Source organism: Calidris pugnax, unplaced genomic scaffold (assembly GCF_001431845.1).
Source record: "Calidris pugnax isolate Ruff unplaced genomic scaffold, ASM143184v1 scaffold81, whole genome shotgun sequence".
Classification (NCBI taxonomy): domain Eukaryota; kingdom Metazoa; phylum Chordata; class Aves; order Charadriiformes; family Scolopacidae; genus Calidris; species Calidris pugnax.
The window spans coordinates 8,646,670-8,669,196 of record NW_015090880.1 but is presented as its reverse complement, the minus strand read 5'-3'; the positions used below and the strand labels follow the sequence as shown (position 1 = coordinate 8,669,196).

At 45.1% G+C, this 22,527-nt stretch overlaps 1 protein-coding gene across 1 annotated transcript in view; it reads left to right on the top strand.

The window, feature by feature from the left end:
- SYNPR (synaptoporin) overlaps positions 1–22,527 on the top strand; it is a 46,298-nt gene that overhangs the window by 7,398 nt on the left and 16,373 nt on the right. Inside the window, exon 2 of the mRNA XM_014946893.1 lies at positions 8,493–8,617. Coding sequence (XP_014802379.1) covers positions 8,493–8,617 — 125 coding nt within the window. The remainder of the gene's footprint in view (positions 1–8,492; positions 8,618–22,527) is intronic.

Sequence of the window (22,527 nt, the reverse complement as noted above, 5' to 3'; positions counted from 1 at the left end):
AGAATTAACATCGCCTGTTGGAAAACCTCTCCTTTACCTGACCGTGGCTTTCCTTGCTTTTTGCCTGTGGTGGGTCACAGGCGATTGATGACAAAGCAGCTCATGAGATGGTATGGGCATGTGGGGGATGGCTGGCATGAGCAAGAGGAAGGGGACCCTGTCGGGGGGTGGCCACTCTCCTAGGCTGGCACCTGCGATGCTCTGGGCACTGTCGCAGTGTGGATGCTGGTAGAGACCACCATGGATGTCTTTTGTACCAGCAGTCTAGGACTGGAGAAGTTTTCAAGCCCCAAATGGAGTGCATGTCTCTGCTGAAGTGATATATGTCACAACATGAGTTATTCAGGGATCATACGTACAAATCTAAACAAATCTGTCCAACTTGTGCTCCCACCTCCTCAAAAGAAGAGGGTACAAATGTGGAGTGGCGGAGACTGCAGGGGAAGAGCTGTAGCTTCCAGACTGCTCTACAGCTGAGGCAGAAAAAGGGCTGCAGGCTGTAAATGCAGCAGAAGTCCTGCTCTGTGACACATCCCAAATGAAGCAGTGTACGCCCAGTAATTACCCCAGGTACTTCTACACATGTCTGCATCAAGTATTGATGTATTTTGTTTCATAGAAGATTTCATGCCAATCTCTCAATGTCCACATGCAGTAAACAATTTATACAATAAATAAAAAAAAAAACCCAAACCCAAACCTCAGATCCTTGTAAATGTCTTCAATTATAGCAAACCTTTGACAAATGGTTGGAGGGGCTGGAAGAGCCTAACAAAGCAAGTAGCTTTGTCCTCTGAAAACTTTTCATTTCACAGAGTCCAAGAAGAGATGCTCTAAATATGTCTTTATTTTCTGCTTGTTAACTCTTCCATGCATGCTGCCAACCTTAGCATTAGCTTTCAACTTTATGGCTGACCCATTAAATACTGGATGAAACACATCTCATCAGCTTGCATTACATTTTGAACTTAATAAATAGGAAAGGCATTACACAGATTCTGTCTGGCCATCTGGAGGAACAATGTTCTTTACCTCAACGAATGGCTATCTAATCCTCTCATATACAGTTGGGTTTTATTCTATTAAAATATAATGAGAAAAGACTACCATACCGTTATGTGGTGAAGCTAAATGGGATTTTTAGAATAATCAATGAAAGATGAATACAAAAGATAAAGGTTTTCTTCAAAGAAAAAGAGAGAAAATTGTCTCCTTGGGATTAAAGTATTGTAGAACCAAATTATTATAACATGATTTTTACTCACTAAAAATACCCCAATTTCATTTCCATAAATCTTTCCATTAAGAATCAAATTAAGTATTGGTTTGTTGGTTTGTTTTTTTTTTTCATTTTAAAAGTGCGAGGCATTAAACGAAATGCTGTGCTTTAAATGGAGGATGCTGCAGGGTTCCTGCCCACCACAGAGTCAGGTCTATCCGGCCAGCCCTAAAATGCTGAGCAGAAGTTTGCTGCTGCAAATGCCTCGGCAAAGACCCCAGCCAAGCGAGGAGGTCTTGGAGCACGCTGGTCTCCTCCAGGTGGGTGGCAGTGGCTGTTTTTTTTTTTTTTTTTCATTTTAAAAGTGCGAGGCATTAAACGAAATGCTGTGCTTTAAATGGAGGATGCTGCAGGGTTCCTGCCCACCACAGAGTCAGGTCTATCCGTCCAGCCCTAAAATGCTGAGCAGAAGTTTGCTGCTGCAAATGCCTCGGCAAAGACCCCAGCCAAGCGAGGAGGTCTTGGAGCACGCTGGTCTCCTCCAGGTGGGTGGCAGTGGCTGGGGACATGGTGGCTGTGTGGGTCCTACTGGCCTCGGGGTCTGGAGGACGTGGTGTTTTCCAGCAACTGCCATCCTCACCACATGGCATGCGTGAGAAAGGGCCTCATTCGTTTAACTCAGTGTAAAGTCATACAAAATTGTTGATGTAAAGATTTTCCCCCAACACAACTTGTCGTGGTTTCAGCCAAAATCACCACAACCGGACCGACAGATGGCCCTTCCCTCCCCTGCCAAAAGAGGAGATGAAGAGAAGATTCAAAAGTTTAGAATGAACTAAACTACTTTAATGAAGAATTAATATTAAAATTAAAAAAAGAAAGAGAAGAAAATAATGAAATAGATACAATATATACAAAACCGTATCAGGCTCCCAGGATGACAGTCCCGGGACTGGCAGGCACTGGGGAGGTCCCAGGCTGGATGAACGAGCAGTTTTCTCCATGCTATGCTGTTAATTTCAGAGAGTTAGAGGAGGCCCAGCTAAAATCTAAAATTACAGAACACAAAATTGGTTTGGTTTTACTTCAACCTGGGACATAACTGTAGTTGCATTTCCATTCCCCTTTCAGAAGAAGCTGGAAATGTTAAGTCTGCTAGCCAAGTGAAAGCTATGAGGTCGTTCTTGTGAGGTCTGGACAGACTGTGTGTCCCCAGCTCCAGTGTGGTGACACCAGAAGCCCTTTCCCAGCTGCCACCACATCCTGGAGGTGCCCATGGTCTGCAAGTGCCTCCCAGTGTGGGACAGTTGCTTCAGTGGTCCTTCAGCAGTGTGCTAAAACTGGGGCACTGCTGGGGTCAATGTCTGGGCAGTGTTCTCCAGATGGGGCACATGTGGTTCTTCAACCCTCAAACTCCGAGATGTTCCCTCATCCCTGGGCTTTTTCCCTCCGTGCAGACCAGGTCTGGGCAGGCACGGAATCATTCTTTGCAGTACTGCTGTTTATTTTTAAGGGGGCACACTAAATCGCAGCAATTAGTGGACAATTGCTTTAGGGTTTATTTCTCAGCAGGAGCAGAATATGTTTCAGCTTTCTCCCTGCGTAGCTGTTGGAGGAAAATGACTCCTGCTAGTCATCGCCTACTCCCCCAGCACCGCGTCGGCTGCGATGCTATCCACCTCCAATTCATCAACCAGTCAAGTTGATATAATTAGGAATCCCAAAGTCAATAATCTGATAATCTCCAGTGCACAAAGGCTTGTATGTAGGAGAAGTGATTCCAGGAAGTCTGCAGCTCAGATCCGCGCAGGAAAAATGCCAGGTTTTAAAAAAGAAACAGGCAGAGACCTGGAGGAGAGAGTGCTTCCTAATCCTTCACTGGTGACATATTTTGGGCCATCAGCTCTGCAGTAAATGTTTTCCCGTACAGTCATTTAGTGGCTTCGAACCTTCCCTTTACAGTCTTAATAATAACGTGCAATTACTGGTTCTGCTCTATAAATAAATAATCTCCCTTTAACGAGATGCTCTGCTGGGTGAGGGACGCCGGCTGCGGGGGGACGTCTCCAGGGCCGGGGATCAACGTGCTCCCTCCCCGCTCTCCTGTGCAGCGTTGGCCTTGGTGAGAAGCAGAAAATGTAAAGCAATATAACATTTGGCAAACATTTTGCAGTCTCTTTGTGACAGCTATCTGGAGAAAGGGAAGCCTTACATCCAGAAATAATGCCAGGAAAAAGACGTCTTTTTGTAAAACGCTTTGAATGTGTAAAGTGACTAATAAAAGAGTAGGCGTTTCCAATATTTCAGGTGGCTCTTTAGAAGTGTCAGGAGTTCCCCTTGGCTTTCCACTGTTAGGACAGGAGTTGGGGGCCAGGGAGGACCTCTCTGGGAAAGCATCCAGCAGGTTCCTTCCCATTTTCCTCCCTCAACCCCAAGTGAAAGCATTGAAGGTCAACCCACATAGTGAGCTATGTGTTCCTCGCAGCCTGTTTTTGGCCACCACAGCTCCAGGCAAGATGGACACAGTTTCTTTTTAAGATCTCATTATCCTGGAGGAGTCACCGAGGAGCTCTCAGGCAGAGCAGGGATCTCCCCTTTGCACCGGGTTGGATTTGGGGTGCATCCTGAGGGTGGCTCCATCTTTTCTGCTGGTGAGCTGGCAAAGGTTGCTGCACGGGGCAGACGCGCTCCCAGAAAAAGCCAGTGGCTTATATAAAAGTTTCATCAATTTTAAATGACAGTGTTATCTTCCTAACGGGATGTTTTAGCTGTAACGTGCTCTACATAGACCTTTTAACTCGCCTTGTCAGGAACCATTCTGCCTTCTTCTGGTGCGCGCAGCGAGCCTGTCGCTCAGCAGGCATTGAGGGGAATTGTCGGAAAGCCAAATGCAGAGAAGCGATGGGAAACCATCCCATTTTCCTTTCCACAGCGGGATAAGTGATGCCCGGGGTCGCGTGCTGAGGCACTGCCAACTGTCTAATGCACAGCTGGGACTTCAGCTCCCCCAGGGCATCACACACCCCCAGCCCCCGGGCACCGAGGATGGCTGGACTGGGAAACGAGGAGACCAGCCTTGAGTCTGGGTAAATAACAGCCCCTGAATCCTGAATTAGAGGATCCATTGCCATTGCATTGAAGCCTGGCATTAGAAGGAGGAGGGCTCCCAGCTGATCCCCTAAATCAGTGCATGAACCTTTGCCTGCCCTGAGCTGGTGTGAGGAGCACGTGCTCTGCTGGAAATGATATTGCTATTTTTTTCTCAGAGTGCTAAGGAGCCAACTGATCTTTAAAACATGCTAATCTGATTTGACAGTGAAGGCTGTTTATTATTGCACAGCACCATAATAAATATAATTTCTGTCGGTTGAGTTAGACTACTGGATTTACCTGATTTCCTTACAAAAATATAACGATTTTTGTATATATATTTTTGGAATATATATAAATATATATATAATATATATATTTTTTGCAGCCAAGGCTGCAAGGTCATCGAGGGAATATCCCATAACAGGAGCAGGGGCTGGGGTGTTCATCACCATACAGAAAGGCATTGCAAGCTTCAGAGACGTGCAGCCTTGTTAGAGATGTGTCTGAAACCATGTGGAGGAAGGGTGATCTTCCAGCCAGGCTGGACTGGCCACGGGAGATGTGCGTTGCTCTGATCTGTGACACAGAGCTGAAATAATGTCCCTTCCTGCCCCTCCCTTTGGTCTATGGACTCATCATGTGGGTTGACAACTGCTTTGATAGCACACATGGAATGAGCACCCAGGATGCTTGGGGTGTTATCCCACATCCACCCTGGATCCGGGCAGGGAATGGACACATTCCATTTCCCTCCAAGTGTCCAGGAGGGTGCGAAGGCACCATTCTCCCCACCGCATCGCCGTTGGGTTGGCGCAGGGCAGCATCCCCCAATGCAGGAGGGACGGGATGCGCAGGGGACAGCTGGGCTTTGATTTTCTTTGGAGATGTGCTGCCCGGAGGGCACCGTGTTTCTCCTGGCTACTGCTCCTCCAGGGAAGGCAGGTGCAGCACCGACTACCGGGGCTGAGCCTGGAGAGGCAGCCACCAGGCAATAACCAGAAGTAACCGTGTGCTGGGGACATTCATCTCCTGTGATGGGGGAAAGTGATATGCATGCACACTGCAGATGGGACTAACGCTGAGCGTGGATTTATAGGCAAAGAGTAAATAGGAACGTAAGGAAACGCTTTCCCTTTCTCCATAAACTTTTCAATTTCAGAGAGGCCAGATTCAATAAAATTATCTCGCAGATGGAGGTTTTATTGAATCTGGCCCATAAAGCTCCCATTATGGGGTTTACAACTGCCATTTACACAAATCCTGCTATAATAAAATACAGTGGTGTTTACAGCATTCCTGCAACTGCCACAGAATTACAGTGTGCACAAAACCTGACAAGTAAATCTTGGCTTAATACACCAGGCGCTCCGCTGACAACATACAGCAGCAAAACTTGGGCGGGTGGGGGAAGGAAAAACGCAGAGGTGGAAGGAGAAGGTTGCTTGGGTGAGAAGAGAATTGTGCCTGCTGCTTGGCCAAGATACCCCAGGGAAATACCATCGATTTACAGCCCTCACTCTGCTCTCCTGCAATGCAAAACATAACTACGATGCCAAAAGGTGCTGCGTGGCCTGGGCACACAGCTGTGGGGCCACCAGGTGTTACTGGCAGCTGGGTGATCCCAGCCCTTAGCAGCATCTGATCCAGCCCCAGCAGAGCGCCAAGCTGGGGTTGGCTGAGGCCCTGCTGAAATTTGGTATAAAAATCTCCAGCTGGGTCCTTTTCCCTTTCCCACCTGCCTTGTGGGTGCTTATGGCAGAGCGTGGGCTGAGTAAGGGTGGAAACTGGTGGCTTGTGGCTGGAGAGGAAGGAGGCTGAAGGGTTTGCTGAATGAGTGAAAACATCTGAAAAACCTCTGCTTAAGAGCTAACCATGCGGCAAAAAGGTGAGTCAAGGCTAGATCTGAACTGTCTGAGGGACTGAGGCTTCAGGTGCCCAAATTTGCTGTCAAAGATGCCCTCAATATAGGAGAGGGAAAACTAGGAACTCCAGAGGAGATCCTTTTGGAGCGGGAATAGCCTGAGCTGTGGTTTTGGGCATGTCTCCTTGGCCTTGGTGAATAAATGTGGTGGTAGACATTTGTGCTGATTTCCAATACTTGATTGAAGGAGATGCTTTTCAATTGCGTATCTTTCCTCTGCTTGTCCCCGTGCTGAGGGCTGGAGCTGAGAGGTGGTGGCTCCTCCTTTATGGCAGGTCTGTCTCGCACTGCAGCCCTTCAGTTCCCTCTGTATATATCACTGCATTAATCTTTGTGCCTCCCTATGTATCTGCAAAACACTTACATTTGCAACTCCATTAATTAGGCCAGAAAGCAGGTCAGCACTACTGTCTCCTGTTCTCCTTAATTTATTGTTGTCTGACATCGCCTCACAAATTAAACTGAGATGATTAATACTAATTTTCTGGGCTGTGCTACATGTAAGGGCAAAAACTTCTTGTATTTGCAGAGGAAGTGTCTCATTTAGGATGAAGGAACACTATTCAAATTGTAGCAGAAACATTTATTTCATGGCACGTATTTAACAAGTCAATTCATAGTAAAGTTCATCTTTTTTTTTTTTTTCACTGAGCTCAGCATGAAAAATCGATTCAAAGTTTTTATTAACTTTCCTTATTATTGGGCACCTAAATAGCTTTGTAAATCTGTTGTTGATGATATGCCTTGGCCTCACTGGAATTGAATAGCAAGGGGGGAGCTTGTGTTACTTACTCCCTGTGCTCTGTCATGCTCAGCACATTACCTTGCAGGATGTCCCTGCCCCAGTGGGAGATGACAGCCCAGTTATCTGGTGACATCTGGGGAAAAGATGCACATGCAAAGCCCAAGTCCAAGGAGGCTGCTGAAACGGCCGGCCTTGCTCATGCTTTGAATTGGGAGAACTTCAGTTATCAGCGTGTTTTGCAGAGCCTGGTGCAGCAAGGATAGGTCTAGTTTTTTCTATTTATATATTTCCATGTTACTTTTACTGAATCATTCAGGCCTTTATTTTGCCATTATGTTTGCTTTCTGTATAATTTTTCAGTGTCTGAGTACACATTTTCTTTTCCAGATGTGTGCACTGTTTGTTTCCTATGTGTTGCTGGCTTTTAACTTATCTAATTGCCGCTGGGATCAGGGGTTTACTTGTCATTTTCAATATCTGCCCCACTGTACATCTCAGAGTAGCTCTGTTAAAGCTGATGGAGTTACTTCAAGTCTATAATGCTGCAACTAACAAAATCTAGCCTGTCCCTTACTTTAAATTACAACTATATAAGTAAGCTTTCCCCATTAATGCTCAGGGTCTTCCCAGGAAGTCTACATCAGTGAAGCTTTAAGACACCCATTCCTGTTTCCAGTTCCTCTGTCTGAACCCCTGATATAAATGCTGATGTTGCACATCCCTCCCTCCACCTTTTTCTCCTGGAAGATTAAGATGTGATATGGGTTTGCATCAGAACCACCCAAGCTCTTTGTTCCTCACTGGTTTGTTTGAGCTTATTCTAAGTCTTTTTAATTTTTTTCTGTTTTGCTGAGTGTCAGTTTGCTGCACCTCTGTATCCATCTTGGATTGTGGTAGTAATTTAGAAAAAATAATCGAAATATTGTGGTTTTATTCCCAAGTCATACTGTGGTAGTAATTTAGAAAAAATAATCGAAACATTATTGTGGTTTTATTCCCAAGTCATAACTGAAATGGAAGAGGGATAGCACAACTTGGTGTTTACCATGTAATGGGGTGGTGGCCACATGAACTGTCTTGGTCTACTATTTGTACTCTGGCTGCTCCTTTTAAATGCTTCTACCAACATTTTATTTGGGTTAAAGCTGTCATTACACTCAGTCAATATTCATCCTTCTCTTGTCCAAGCTTGTCTGTCAGTGGGATGATTTAAAGAGCCGCCTGGGTTGTGAATCCCAAACGCGGTTTGAGACAGGAGGGGAGGGCTGAGATGCCTGGCACAGACAAATGGTGATGTTCCTGTCTGTGTGTGGCAACAGAGCTTCAAGTTTTGTAGTTCTTTGTATTGGTTTTTGGGAAGGGTGCAGGAGTCGTGTCTGACAATGCTTTGAGTGCACGGAGTGATGGATAACCTGACCCGAGGGGGACGATGCTGCAGCGAGAGCCGCTGCGTGGATCTGCTTGTGGTGGTCGCTGAAACGAAACGAAATAAAAATGTTGTTTGTTTTTGACAGCTTTTTGCAATCTTTGCATTTGCAACATGCGGTGGGTACTCTGGAGGACTGCGCCTCAGTGTGGACTGTGCAAACAAGTCAGAGAGTGACCTCAGCATTGACATAGCCTTTGCCTACCCCTTCAGGTAACGGGCTGGGCGGTGGCGGTTCCTCTGCAGGGAGGCAGCGCTGGGGACTGAGGAGATGCCTGCTTTCAGGGGGGCTTTCCCATCGTTTATAGCAGCTTTTGATTAAGGACCAACCTGGGGCTCCTGTTGGGTGTGCGGGAGGAATGAATTGGGCTAGACCTGGTAGGGATGGGGCCATGGGAACGATTGGGGAATGAGGGGGGGGTCGGTGAAGGAGAAGAGCAGTTGTGGTCATGCAGAGCCCCATAAAGGCCAGGACAGGGGGTGGAAAATGCTAGGCAAAGAAAAAGAACAAAAACACAAGAAAACCCCAAGAAAAAAGGTGGGGATAAAGTAGCCATTCATTGTGGTGTAGCCATTAACTAAGCTGGAAATGTGGGAGGATTCCCAACCATTGGGGTAGCAAGGACCTGGAAGACCCACTCCATGGGGAAAGGGAAGCAAAACACAGAATGAGTTTGAACTGTAATTTTGAAATGCTATTGAAAATTCTGCTAATTGCATGTCTGCATCTCTTATGCTGAATACTTGTTACTTAGGAAAACAGATTTTGTTGTTTAAGTCTGAAAGCTGCAATGAGGTTAGAAAAAAGCATATATATAAAAATATTCATGCTATTTAGGACCCTGCTTCAAGAGAACATCCAGTCTTCTGTTTTTAAAGATGTCAAGTCCACTCTAGAAACCTTTCACTTCCTTGTAAGTCATTTCTTTAAGGAGTTGAGATGATTAAGAAAAGAATGCATAATCCAATCTCGAGCCCAGTACACTATGACTCTGAAATTATTTTGCTTCCTTGGGAAATTGCATGCTGTTTAGCTTATGATTGCTATGCACAGACCAGAGGTAATGGCATCTACTTCTTCAACATGTTCTAAAATACAGCATTTTCTGAACAGTGGAAACTGAATTTGATTCCTTGAACTGTTGTTCTTCCTTGACACACATTTATTACTCCAAAGAGGCACATTTCCTGGTAGTACAAATGTTTATTTTCTGTCTTGAACTTGTCTGCATTTTCTTTCATTTCTGCTTAGTATGCATGAGATAAATCCTGAAAATTGAGTTATATGAATTTGTAATGTGATTCTCTTCCAAATAGGTCATTTCTGTAGCATTCATTACAGAATACACCCTACAGTAAAGTGCTTTTAATTTGCATGATTATAAAATAGTACTTTGAGTAAAAAGTTAATAAAGCAGAGAGATGTAGCCAGCAAGTATCTCCTGGTGTTTTACCAGGCCTCTCAACAATTGCTTTTAGAAGGATGTGGCTGGATCTGCAACTTCCCACAGTCTTGCTTATTAGAAAACTGGCAATATAGTGGCATTCCAGCATGTTGGAGAAATAATGGAAAACAGGGTTTATTTGCAGAAGGGATCCAGCTGAGGCTGTAGCTGCCCTTTGACCTGTCTGTGTGGCTCCCGGCTGGGGCTGCTCGGGGCAGAGTGGGACACAGGAGGAGCCTGCACCTGAAGATTGGGTGTCTGGCATGGACAGTGGGGGGGGTTGGGCCCAGGGTGGAAATACACCTCTAATTTGCAGGTGAGGAGGGAGGTGACAGTCAGCTGGTGTTTTGGGAGAAGCATGAAGATACTCAGTTCTTGTGGAATTTGCAACTTTGCATGCAAACCCGGGGCACGTGCAGAAAGTGTCTAAGGATGTACAGACTGTGTGTGGTAGCAAATATGTGCATTAAAAATCCAGTGTGGTGCTACCTGTGGAACTTGGTGACATTTTACACTTAAAATATTCCCATGACTTCCTCATGAGTTTGCTCTTCCTGCTTTTCTCCAGTGCTCCTTCCACAGAATGGAAAGGGGATGCTCTAAAACAAGAAGTCAGCTTAGTTGGAAAAGGTAGTATCTCATATCTGAGCAGTTGATACCCTTGGGAAAAGCAGGTGCACTCTAAGTTCAGGCTCCCTCATCAAGACTGTGATCTTGAAGCTTGTCTGCCTGCGTGGTTGTGTAGGCTTTGTGAAGGTAGGATGAGTTGCTCACCAGTTGTCCTGCATTCAGCTCTGAATAAGTCCATATTCACATGGAATTTTCCTTTCAAATACTTTCGGTGTTCTGATTATTGGCTGACAAGTGGGGGAGGTGGAGGTGGAAGGAGGGATGCTGCTGAGCATCTGACACGGCGGAGCTGTTGTGGCTGTCAGCAGTGACACCGAAGCAGCTGAATACCTGAGTGCTGCTAGAGGCTGCTTTCGTTCCCAGTGCTGTGAGTCTGAGGTTTTGTTTTCTTCTCCTGGAAGCTGAACTGCTAGACCTTGGCTAGTTGATGAGTAAGTGTCAAGGGCTTTAAGCAAGTAAACAAAATTGTAAGGCTCAACAGGCCATCTTGGCAAAGCAAGAGGACTTGGATGCTTTGGAAATGAGATTGAAGGAGCATGAAAACGTTCCCATTAAGGCAAGATCAAAATGGGGTGGGAGTTTTCCAGACTGAAAGGAGTGTGGCATCTCACTTGTGACCGTGTGCTTCTGGGGCCCATCATGTTAGATAAAGAAAGGGAGGATGCAAGAGAGGAAAAAAACCAACAGTGCTGGTGGGGTCTGGAGATATGTGATTAAAACATATGGTTTGCCAGGCTGATTTCACACCAGTGATGGATACAGCCCCAGGCCAGCCCTGGATGTACTGAAGAAGGAGCTTTGCACTCCACAGCAGGTAGCTTCAGGTGCTACTGCAAACTGAGGAGCATCTCTGTACTCTCTACTGAGATTTTTCCCAGACCCAACCTACAAGCTGCAGAAGTCTCCAGCAAACAATGGATTTGAGAGAAATCATTAGTTCCAGCAGACAGGGAGTTTTCAAGGGTATAGTTAAAAATCAGGAAAGAATTAATATTAGTTTAAAGTTATGGTAAGATGGTAGTTGTACTTGGCTCCTGCATTATCGTACTGCTGTCGTAACTCTGGCAGCAGGAACTTGTGGAGCACCAAAAAAAAAATGGCCCTGCACAAGGTGGTTGCTTCTCATTTCTGCCAGAATCACGTTTTCTTCCTAGTTTAATTCTGGGCCTGGATTCATGCGCCCTTTGAAAAGAGTGTGGAAATACATGTAGGTACATTAATCACAAAGACCATCAAAGTAATCTGGTGAAGCAGTGCTGATGTGTGGTTGGGGGAACCCATCCCTGCAGAGAAGAGCCAGTGCAGAAGGTACCTGTGTGGGGCTGCTGTGGGACAGGAGCATGGTGGGGCAGAGCCATTCTCCATCTGAGGGACACCCCATGCCAGGGCTCCTGCTCTGGGTTTGCACTGTTGGGATGCAGGAATCACAGAGGAGTCACTCTGGGGTCACAGCTGGGTAATTGAACCCAAATCTGGCTCCACCTCCTCTCCTGGAATAGGAGAAAAGGTGGATGCTTTTCCTAGCTGCAGCTACATGGATTAATTTAAACTTCCTACAACACACATCCATGCCCCTGTAGTCACCCTCTGATGTGCCAAGAAACCTGTAGTCCAAACCCTGACACCCCCCAGCAGTGTCTCCTGGAGCTCTCCCACACTTTTCCACATACCCTCTCACCCTTCCATGTCCAAGATGATCTCTATAAGTCCATTTCAAATAATTACCCTAAGTTTTCTCATTTCTTCTGCCTGCTTCTAATTTTATCACAAAGAATTTCTTTGTTCTATAATGTACAAATCAGCCTTTCTTCTGGGTACCTGTATATGTATTTCAAAAATTTAACAAGTTCAAATATGGAAAAAAATTCTCTGGTCCCACACCAGCAGTTTTTCTCAGTGTTAGGATCTGTGCTTGGTACAGTATCCGTTGCAGATTTGGCACAGATCAGGATGTTCATCAGTTTGACCCTCACCCCAATAATGATTCTTTGAGCAGGGGTAAAAAAAAAAATAATAACATCTTGGAATTACTTGTTATTCTTGCAATCCATCACCCTTTCAGATCAGATTTGTCACTCATCCAAGTGCCCTAAGGCAATTTTTTTGCTGTACTAAGGGTCCTGGGGAAGGTCCTATTTATTTTTATTATTTTCTGGTAATCCCAGCAACATCTTGTTGCTGTTCATTACTTTGTTCATTACTTTGCTATTTGTTGGGTTTACTTTGATACTAAGTGGTTGAATAGTACACCTGCCACACACGTATTTGTTGCGGGTATTCATCATATTGAGGTGCTTTTCAACCAATCCTCCTAAAGGCAATTTTTTGTTGTTGTTGTCAGCTGAGTTGTCAAGCTTGACTTACCAAGATGACTGCAGTTTTTGCTACATAATTGTTCATGTCACAAACTTAATGTTTTTCTTGTAACTGGCAGAGTTGCACTGAAATGTTTGGGCTTCAGCTACGGACTTAAATGAAGCTTTGCGTAGCAGAATTGCTCTCATGATGGCACCACACAGGCAGGCAGCACGCTGCCAGCCAGAGGTGATATCTGCTGGTATCTTACAAGTCTTATGAGGAGAGGCTGAGGGAGCTGGGGTTATTCAGCCTGGAGAAGAGGAGGCTGAGGGGAGACCTTATTGCTCTCTACAACTACCTGAAAGGAGGGTGTAGAGAGGTGGGGGTCGGTCTCTTCTCTCAAGTCACAGGCGACAGGACGAGAGGAAATGGCCTCAAGGTCCACCAGGGGAGGTTCAGGCTGGATATTAGGAAAAATTTTTTCACTGAAAGGGTTATCAGCCATTGGAATGAGCTGCTCAGGGAGGTCGTTGAGGCACCATCCCTGGAGGTGTTCAAAAGACAGGTTGATGTAGTGCTGGGAGGTATGGTTTAGTGATGGTGATGCTCCTTGTTTGTTGTGCGGGTGTCTGTTTTTGTCAGTTAGCTTGACGGTTGGACAAGATGATCTTTAAGGTCCCTTCCAGCCTAGAAGATTCTGTGATTCTGTGGTATCATCGCCAGCTGCTGTGGGGTTATCTCACTTCTGCCAGTCCCTGTCCTGACCAAGGGGGAATGCCCTGCTCAGAGCCTGGCTGTGGGGCGATGCTGCGCGGGGTCTGCAGAGCAATGGGAAGAGAGGAGCATTTCCATACAATCCCCTAAGTGTGCTGCCTGATGAGTCTTGAAGCAGAGCCTGAGCTAAAACCTCTTTGCCTTCAGCTTTTGGAGGTGCTTTAGCCCAGCCTACATAACACAGGGTATCCCAAATTAAATGCCACATGGGAATTCATTTGGAGTGTATCTTGCTTTTCCTTGTGGCTTTTATCCTTTGAGCTGCTTGGAAAATACTGGCCCAGAGGATCACATGATTATATTTTAAACTCAGTCTCACCTAAGCCAGTGGTTAAGGGAGGTATTTGTGTAGGCGTTCAGAGAATTGAGCCATAGTTACTAGTGGGACAGAATGGGATTACCTGGTGGTGCCAACGTGAGAGCCTGATGAAGGAATGTGTCACAGCATGTCTTTGTATGGCAGCAGTGAGCAAAAGAAATTCTGTTTTCCATTTTGTTTTAAATCACCTATTAGTATCTTTCCAGTGTGCTAGTAAAACTGTCTCTTGAAGTAATCCTTGCTTCTGAAGGGAAAGGAAATGGTATTTTATGGAAGCTTTTCATTCACTCTCTGAGCCTCTCATTTGAATAAAGACATTCCCATTGAGCACCCTTTAAAGTGTGTGCCTCATCTGCATGCGATGGGTAGGCTACTCTTTCATTTGAAATATGACAGCCAGATCTAAATTGCCTACTTAAAAGCTACAGATGATAATTAAGGAGAAAGTAGCTAACTCTTTGTGCTTTGCAACTATCTTTCTTTGGAAAAAAACTCTGTTAATACTAGCACATTTCTATGCTGAGTGTACTAGCTGCCTTTTTTTTTTTTTATTATTATCCATTTGTAGTAAATCTCGCTTCCAGAATTCAGTGGAAAACATTTTGGCCAAAGGATTATAAATGTCTATTATGGCTGGGAGACCAGGAGCTGCTGATAAATAGGGAGTTTTTAAGTAGTTTCCTGCAATGCTGACTTTCAAGCAACTGTGGCAGGCTCTCCTCCCAGCTCTCTTGGCCTCTACCACTTGAGGGTGGGAGATAGGAAGGAATAAAGTCATCTGTTCTCTCAGTTATTCTCCCTGAGCTTCATGTTTTATTTTGCATGTGTTCAGGACACAGAAATGCCCCTTCTGCAAAGGCAAATTGTGGCCTCATAACGCTTCTGTGAGTAGATGGGAGCAGAAGGAAACCAGCAGAAGTTGCACTGGCTTCAGGTGTGCTCTGTGCCAAAATGTAGATGCCCCAGTTCTCAGATGGATTTGGCAGAGCTCCCGGGAAGGTGAGAGGCGCTGGTTAAACTCTGCATGACCCATTCCAGCTTAATGAAGGGAGAAGTCTCCATCCTGGAACTCCTTAGATCAAAACTTGGAGCCTTTTGAAAAGCCGTGCTTTTGCACAAACAGGAGCTGCAGGGATGGTCGGATGAATTTCAGCAAAGACCAGAAGCTGCATGGTCCATCTCAGCAGTGCTTTTTATACCTAATTTTGGCCTTTTGTTGAATAGATTTGCCTAACAAGGATTTCTAGGTTTTAACCACTGTTAGTGGAAACTGGAAATGATGCGAATGAGGAGCCTAATGTTGCATCCTGCTGGGAAAAATTCAGTAAATAAATCTTTCAGGATACAGATATCTGTAATTGTAACACCTTCACAAATGTCTTTTCATATTTAATGTGGCCTAATGATGCAAAGCAGACTGATACATTAAGATGTATTCTTAACTCAGAAATGTAGATGTTATTTTTTTTTCTTAGTTGTGATTCATACATTCTGGCAATTTATAGAGCTGTCCAGAAAACTGCAACTCCATTTTATTCAAAAATCTTTTTTTTTTTTTCCAGTGGAAACACAGTAAGAACATTTTATTCCACAGTGACATGAATGCAAAAACTTTCTGAGCTATTTAAAGTATGGCCCCAGTACATGGTTTCCTTGGTGGAGAAGGCATCAGAGACCTCGGTCAAGTCTCTGTATTGAACCATGTCCATAAGCAACGTGAATGTGGAGCTCACACCGCCAGGCTGAATTCGAATCAATGAGCTATTGGCTTATTTAGTGCTGTTTGCTCTTACATTGTCTCCTGGGCCAAGGAAAAGGTGATTCAGGTCTGCAAAATAAATATATTTCTTTTCAGCTTTGACTGAACATAGTGTTTAATAAGAATATTTCACATATTTATAACCAGCTTTAGTTATCATTAGAGAGCGAATGCCATATTTCAGAGCCCTGATATGATTTTTGTTTACTTGTGCATGGCTATAAACTACTGAAGTAATTAAAATCTGCAAATCTGTGTTCTCCAGTGTCTGTGGGTCTTCAAGGACCACACCGGCTCTGGGAATACTGTCTTTGGTTTTTCTCTCTGTTCCTGCGTGTCTTGTGGGATCTTTTTTTTTCCAGTAAAATGGGAGAAATTGTCTGTGCTTTTGCACTTGGACAGCCATGGTCTGTAGTAGTGGCTGTCTGTGAGCACAATCCCTGTCATCAAGGAGCTTGAAATCATTGTTTGTCTGATTAAAACAGCTGAAAATAAGGATGATTTTGTGGCTTCTGTGGTTTCGAGTGCCTCTTTCTGACCCCAATTAGAGTCTTCAAAACCCACTTGGTAGAAATCTTGAAGATTGGCAACTTAGCCAAAGAATAGGTATTACTGCCAGTTTGCACTTTAGTTTGAACTGTGGATAAATGTAAGTATCCTCTGCCCAGCAGTGAGGGACTGGGAGATGCTTCCAGTCACTTAACACTTTGTTCCTGCATAAGATCTGTAGACAACCACCAGAAATCTGATACAACCACATCTTCACCTTCTCTTTGAGGCTGACCCCGTGCATGCACCTCTGATGCCACGTCATGTGAAGGAAGAGATCATCCACCGCCCCCACAATTTGCTACTGATCTCAATGGCTCAGCTGCTGTGCCAAACTGTTTTGTTCTCAGCCAAGAAGCCACAGCCTAAGGGTGGCTACATAAGTGGCAAACTCTTTGCTCATTCATGCTGCTGGTGTGCTGGGCTGTGTGTTGCTTGAGTAGGTCAGAGGAGGAGGTCCGGCTGCCAGTATTTGTAAAACTGTGAAGTCCCTGGTCCATTGCACAAGCAGGGAGAGGCTGATTGCTCCACCCAGTAGACTTGTCATGGGGTGGCAGCTCTGCAGATGGGGTGACTTCTCCAGATGTTGAGGTCTTCTCTGTTGTCAGTACCCTCAGTGTTCTCCCAACTTCTACTTTGTAGACTTTAATCCCTTGAAACTTGAAGAAAATGCATCCTTGAGTTCAGAACTGGGGCTGTAGAGGAGACTTGTCTTGCTTTGCAACTTTTTGGGCTGGTCACTTCTTGTCTTCTGTTATGAACGTCCATGCATAAATGCTGTGTGAACCCAGAGCTCATGTACACGCAGCTGGCTGGAAAGTAAATGGGGAAGGAAAGTGGTAGCAACCTTCTGGAGATGGGCTTTGCTGCAGAGAAGGGAGAATGCTGCTGTTTAAATCTTTGTTAAATTGTAGAAGCTTTTCTTTTGGCATTCAAAGCAATTGGATTCTTGATGAATTTGGATTGTATTGATCCAGACTGGCTGCTTATGCTTCATAGAGGCTGTATTTTATGCTTAACACTGTTTTGGTGACAGAAAAATTCTTCATTAATACTTTAACCAGAATTTGTTCTTTAAGTGGAAATCGCTTTTGGATTTGTTAATATATGCGGCCTTTTCCCAATTTGAATTTTTAATATATATTCATGAATAATCTCTGCGGTATTGTGCAATGATGGTGTTTTATCTCTGCCTACCACAAAGGCTTTTCCTAAAAGTCAGGCTTTCCACAACTTCCTTGCAAATTTCTTTTTTGCACATTTTCATGCTGCCAGTTCAGGAGCAACCAAAGCAGAAACCCTTTGGCTTTGCTTTGTTCGCCATTTGATCCCCTACCCCAGACGGCGTGTGGTGACCCAACCAGGGGACGATCAAACACACGTCCTTCCCCTTTGCTCCCACGTCTGCTTTAACTCTGAAAGCCCTGAAGGTTCCCCCAGGACTGCGGTGAAGGGATGTCTTTGGTCTCTTTCTCGCACCTGGTTTCTACATGAATTTATTTGCCAGGAGTTTAATGCAGTATTTCTTCTAATTCAATAGACTCTGGAGAGGGTAGACAGCCAACCCCATCCCACATAGCCCCACTCCGTGAGGTACCTCTCACTGTCCTCCCTGGATTCATGGGTCATTCCCCAGGAGGGTGTTGGCAGTTTGTCAGCAGGTCCCTCAGCAGACCTTCAGGTTTGGGGATCTTATCTCCTGCCCCAAGGAGCTGCTGCTCCACCTGTGATTGAGCCCACGGGCTCCCTGAGAAAAGGATTTCATGTGCACTTCAGATGAAAATGTTTTGACTGGGAGTTCTATTGGAGTTATGCTTTAAAACTCTACAGAGGACTTAATTTGATTGCTTTAAGTGCCTTAGGATAATTGTAGTTAAAATACAAAGTTAATGTTAAAATACAATACAAAAGAATGAACATTGCTGCATCTTCTGTAATTGCCCTGGCATTTATCTCAGCTGGTCCTGGAGGTGAAATTGCTGCTTTCTGGGTTTATAGACCTACATTAAACTGTATGTGAACCCTGCTTCTCACGGGGTGAAGGATTTATGCTTTCAGGTGGTTCTGTGTGAACATCAGGTGATGCCCAAGAATTTGGATTGATTTTACGTGGAGTTCATAGCCCATTTGATTGCAGAAGGCGAGGTGAATTGGAGGTGGCGTGAGTGTTATGGACAATGTGCAGCAGCAGAGCGTGTTGGGATGCTGGAACAGGGGGACTCAGCAGTCCCACATCACTCCATGCAAAAGCACTGCCCAGGGACTTGATACCCCTACTTCTCAGAAATGGTCTTATTAGATTCAATGACTGCTTTTTAATCCTTTGCTTTATGCTTTCTATTGCTTGTGTTATATCTCTAGATGTTTAGATTTTGCTCCAAATGGATGCATTTTTTCTGCTCTGACAGAGGCTTGTTAGTTTGGAAGCTGATTCCTGTGTCTGTCTGGAGGAGAGGGCAGCAGGAGGGACACCAGAGCTGCAGGTTCAGTCAGGATCTCATGGGGAGACCAGGTAGTGTTGGACAGTTGAGTGTGTGACAATGCAAGTACATGCCTGTGGCATTTACAAGCCACCTAATTTGCCTTGTTCCACAGACACAATAACTTTTTTAAAGATAATCAAGGATTACCTTCCTTCAGAGATAGAAGCTAAACTTCCCAGTGGCTAGGAAGTGGTTTACCCCAAGAAAATAGCTCAGTAAAGGGAAATCGGAGAGGAACGCCACCGGTCTGTACCACAAAGAATGCCAGTGCCCAATGTGAGAAGGTATTTGGGTTTGTAAAGACCAGTGGAGCATGTCTTTGAGTGCTACACTCTGCTTGCACAGCAAGGAAAAGTGTGTGTTTCTGAGAAGAGCTGTGAAAATATCTCGGGAGATAAATCTGGGTCTGGATGTAGGCTTGGAAATGGGGTTGGGATCACCCACTCAGCTTTCTGAGCACTCCCGGCAGCGCGTGTACTATAATGAGCTGTTTTATTTCTTTTTTGGTGCTACGATGGAGTACTAGGGTTTGCATTACTGATACGTGCACAGTCTGGGGAGGTTCCTTGCTATGGCTGGCACGCATCCGGGACGTTTCTTCCTCTGGAGTGTGGTGAAGCTGTTACATAGGCTGTTTTCCAAGAACTTTGTGAACGCAATCACTGGGAGCAGGTCCTGCAAGAGGGATCCCAAGCTCCAGACATGGCACTGGTGCCCTCTCCCCACCACCACCGGGGTTGTCCTTATTCCGATGTCTTTAGACCCCATCCTCAAAAGAGGTTTGTAGCTTCTTTTCCTGGAGACCTGAGCACGTTGGAGGGTCTCTGACTCCCTGTGTTAATGGGAGAAGAGGTGTGAGGTGGAGAGGGATGGAGCAGAAGACGTGCATGTTGTGATGCTCTGGGTAGGCATTGCAGCATGCCCGCTCCGAGCTGCCGGTGCTGGAGAAATTACCACTTCTCCCAGTGCCGCGCACGCCGTGTGGTGTGTTGAGACAGCAACTGTGGCTGACAGCTTGTCCTGTTAAAAACAGTACTGTAGGAAAATAGTACTGGCCAAATGTTTGCACCAACAGCTATGTGCGAGTGAGGGCTGGGAACCTAACAAATTAAGAAATTGAAAATAGAGGAGGGAGGAAATATTTTTCCATAATTTTGACTGGACATAAACCAGGGGAGAATACAGGGTTGCTGCAGGTTTCCTGGTCAGCTTCCCAGCAGATTCTTCTGGGGAGTTTTGGTGATGCTGCTCTGGACATGCATTTGGATGGATGTAAGCCACTGAAGGAGATGTTTAGGATATTCAGGACAGAAGTTTGGGAGAAATGTTTGCAAGATGAAGTATGTATTTGCGTGAAACTACTGGTGGTGTTGAATAATTCTAGAGAGAGACGGGCTTTGGATTTTTTTGGAATAAATTGAGATATTTCATTGAGAGGATGGAAGTTCAAAGTGAAATACTTTCAAATACTCTTTGATCAACAAACTGCATTCTTTCTTCCTTTAGAAAGCAAACAAAAGACCAAGCCTGGATTGCTGAGTCAGCTGGAGCAATTTTTTCTTTTGTTTCCTATCTCCAGAGAAAAATGAACTGATTTCTTAGGGATAGGTATGTGGTAGCAACTAATGCGCTGCTGCTCTGGGAGGAGACCAAGGAGAGGAGGGTACTGAAGGTGCCTTTGGGTGCTGGGGAGTCTGGAGGAGGTGTTGCTTCTTGGGGGCTGGTAGAGCGGGGTATGGAAAATTGCTGGGACAGTAAGGAATTATCAGTAAGCACCTCACAGTTTGGAATGGCTGTGGCATACGCAGGCAGCGCTGGGATGTGCATCATGGCAGGTGGGCAGTGGGAAAGGTGGGAAATGGGAATGCTCAAGTAAATGGTAATTTTTTTTATCTTGGGAAAAGACCAGTTAGATGGCAGGCTTGGGGTGAGAAAGAGTCTTGTCGCTGTTGGCAAAACCAGAGTTTTCCCCCCTTTTGCCAGAACATCAGAGGTACAAAAGGGCAGGGGAGCAGTTTCCTCCGTGGTACCTGCTGGGCTAAGCCTGTCACATCCCCACGGCTTCCATGGCTCTACTAACACTTCAGCTTTGAAGGGCTGGAGAGAACTTCAGCATTAATGACTTCAAGCAGTTCAAATGTGGTATTAAGAGGCTGTCTGCCTCAAAGAGACTGACTTCAACAGCTCCAGGATGCTTGAGTGCAGATTCAGATCCCACAGGAATTATTGGAAAATGGTCATAACTGGTAAAAAAATATAGACTGGGGGCAACTGCTTAGTGGTGACTCCCTCTGCAAGAGCTCATGGTTTGTGTGAGTCCTCATAGTGTGGGTTTGTTGCTGCAGGGTTTCCCACTCAGGAGTCTGTCCTCAGAGAGCATATTTGGGGGGAGGAAGAGAAAGTTGCAGAACTCAGGTCCATCCACTCTCCCAAAGGCTGGAAGGAAGCCTGTTCCTTGCTGTGTGGGCAGCCTTTCCGATAGCCAGGATTTAGCACTGAAGATGTGGAGATGCCCAGCACCAGGGACAATGTTCTTTGCAGTGAGGAGCGCTGTGTGCAATGCTTCCTCCTTGAGAACAGGCTGTGAAGAGCGTTGGAGGAGTCAATGGACCTCAATTTCATTAAAGAAAAGACCTTTCCTTCTCAGACAGGATTCTGCTTTCACTTGAGTATTAAAGGTCACTTTTTAAAGTATTTTTCTTGCTGCAGGTAATATCTCTAGGGAAGTCTTATGGGAATGATAAGCTCTGTTGTGAGAGGAAAGGCTCTAATTTATTAGTGTTCTTCCACTAAGCCTATGGAAAAATCCATATTTGGCACCTTGAGAAGGGGCATTTGCTGAGGGGCTGGCTGGCTGGAGGCACCTGTGTGAAAGCACATCAGCAAAACCCAACCAAAACAAGGGTTCCTCAGTGTTCCAGGGCTAACTAAAAGAAATACCTTTGCTTTGTCTCCAAGAGAAAGAAAGGCAAGACACCCCTGTCGTCTTGTTGTGCCTCACCAGAGGAGTTTGACTCGCTAAGGGACCCTGTGCATTTCAGTATTTCACTATTGTGTTTTGAAATTTCATTTTTCCCTCATTCTGGAGATTATCAGCCAAAGTAAATATTTTACAACACATTCCTCCATGAGCACTACCTGCAGCAACTAATTTCCAGTAGTGTATTTCTCTCATTGCTTTGCAGACAGTAAAAACAATTGACAGTTTGACTACTAGAAACAAGTGAGGAGGAAATAAATCCCAATGAAAAGATAATGGATCTTCGCATTTTTGCAAGCACGTGTGTGGGTGTTGCAGATTTTGCTCAAGCATGTCGTAGACAGGTTGGGGGGTGGATTACAAGATGCTATTTTCAGAAAATAGGACAACCTGCCAAAAGAGATAGCTTTTTCTCTTTTGCCTGTTTTCCCCCACATCCTAGTAAAAGAAAGGAGAAACACAAGCTCCCATTGAGAATTTTTGGAGGCAGAACTTTATCTGTTATTTATTAATCCAGGCACTGATCAAAGCCCAGGAGAGGAAATCTGTGCCAGTTCATCAATAATACTTGAGTTCATATTTGCTGTTAATTGCGTGTTCTGTTGGTTTGAAGTCTAAGCCTTGTGTGCAGTGCTCAAGGGGGAGGTTTCGTGAGTCAGATGAGATTAGATCACTTGGTGCACACTCTCCTGCTTGGGTTCTTCTGTGCTTGTCTCAAAGACAAGATGGGTCTTTGAGGCAGTTGGCTCTCAACATTTTTGTGCTCAAGGACCATGAGGTGGACTGGGCTGCTTTGGAAAAAAAAAAAAAAAAAAAAGAAGGGCTGTAATTAAAAGCAAATTGTGGCTTGAATATTGTACTGAGGAAGTTCAGGAAAGAAAGGCAA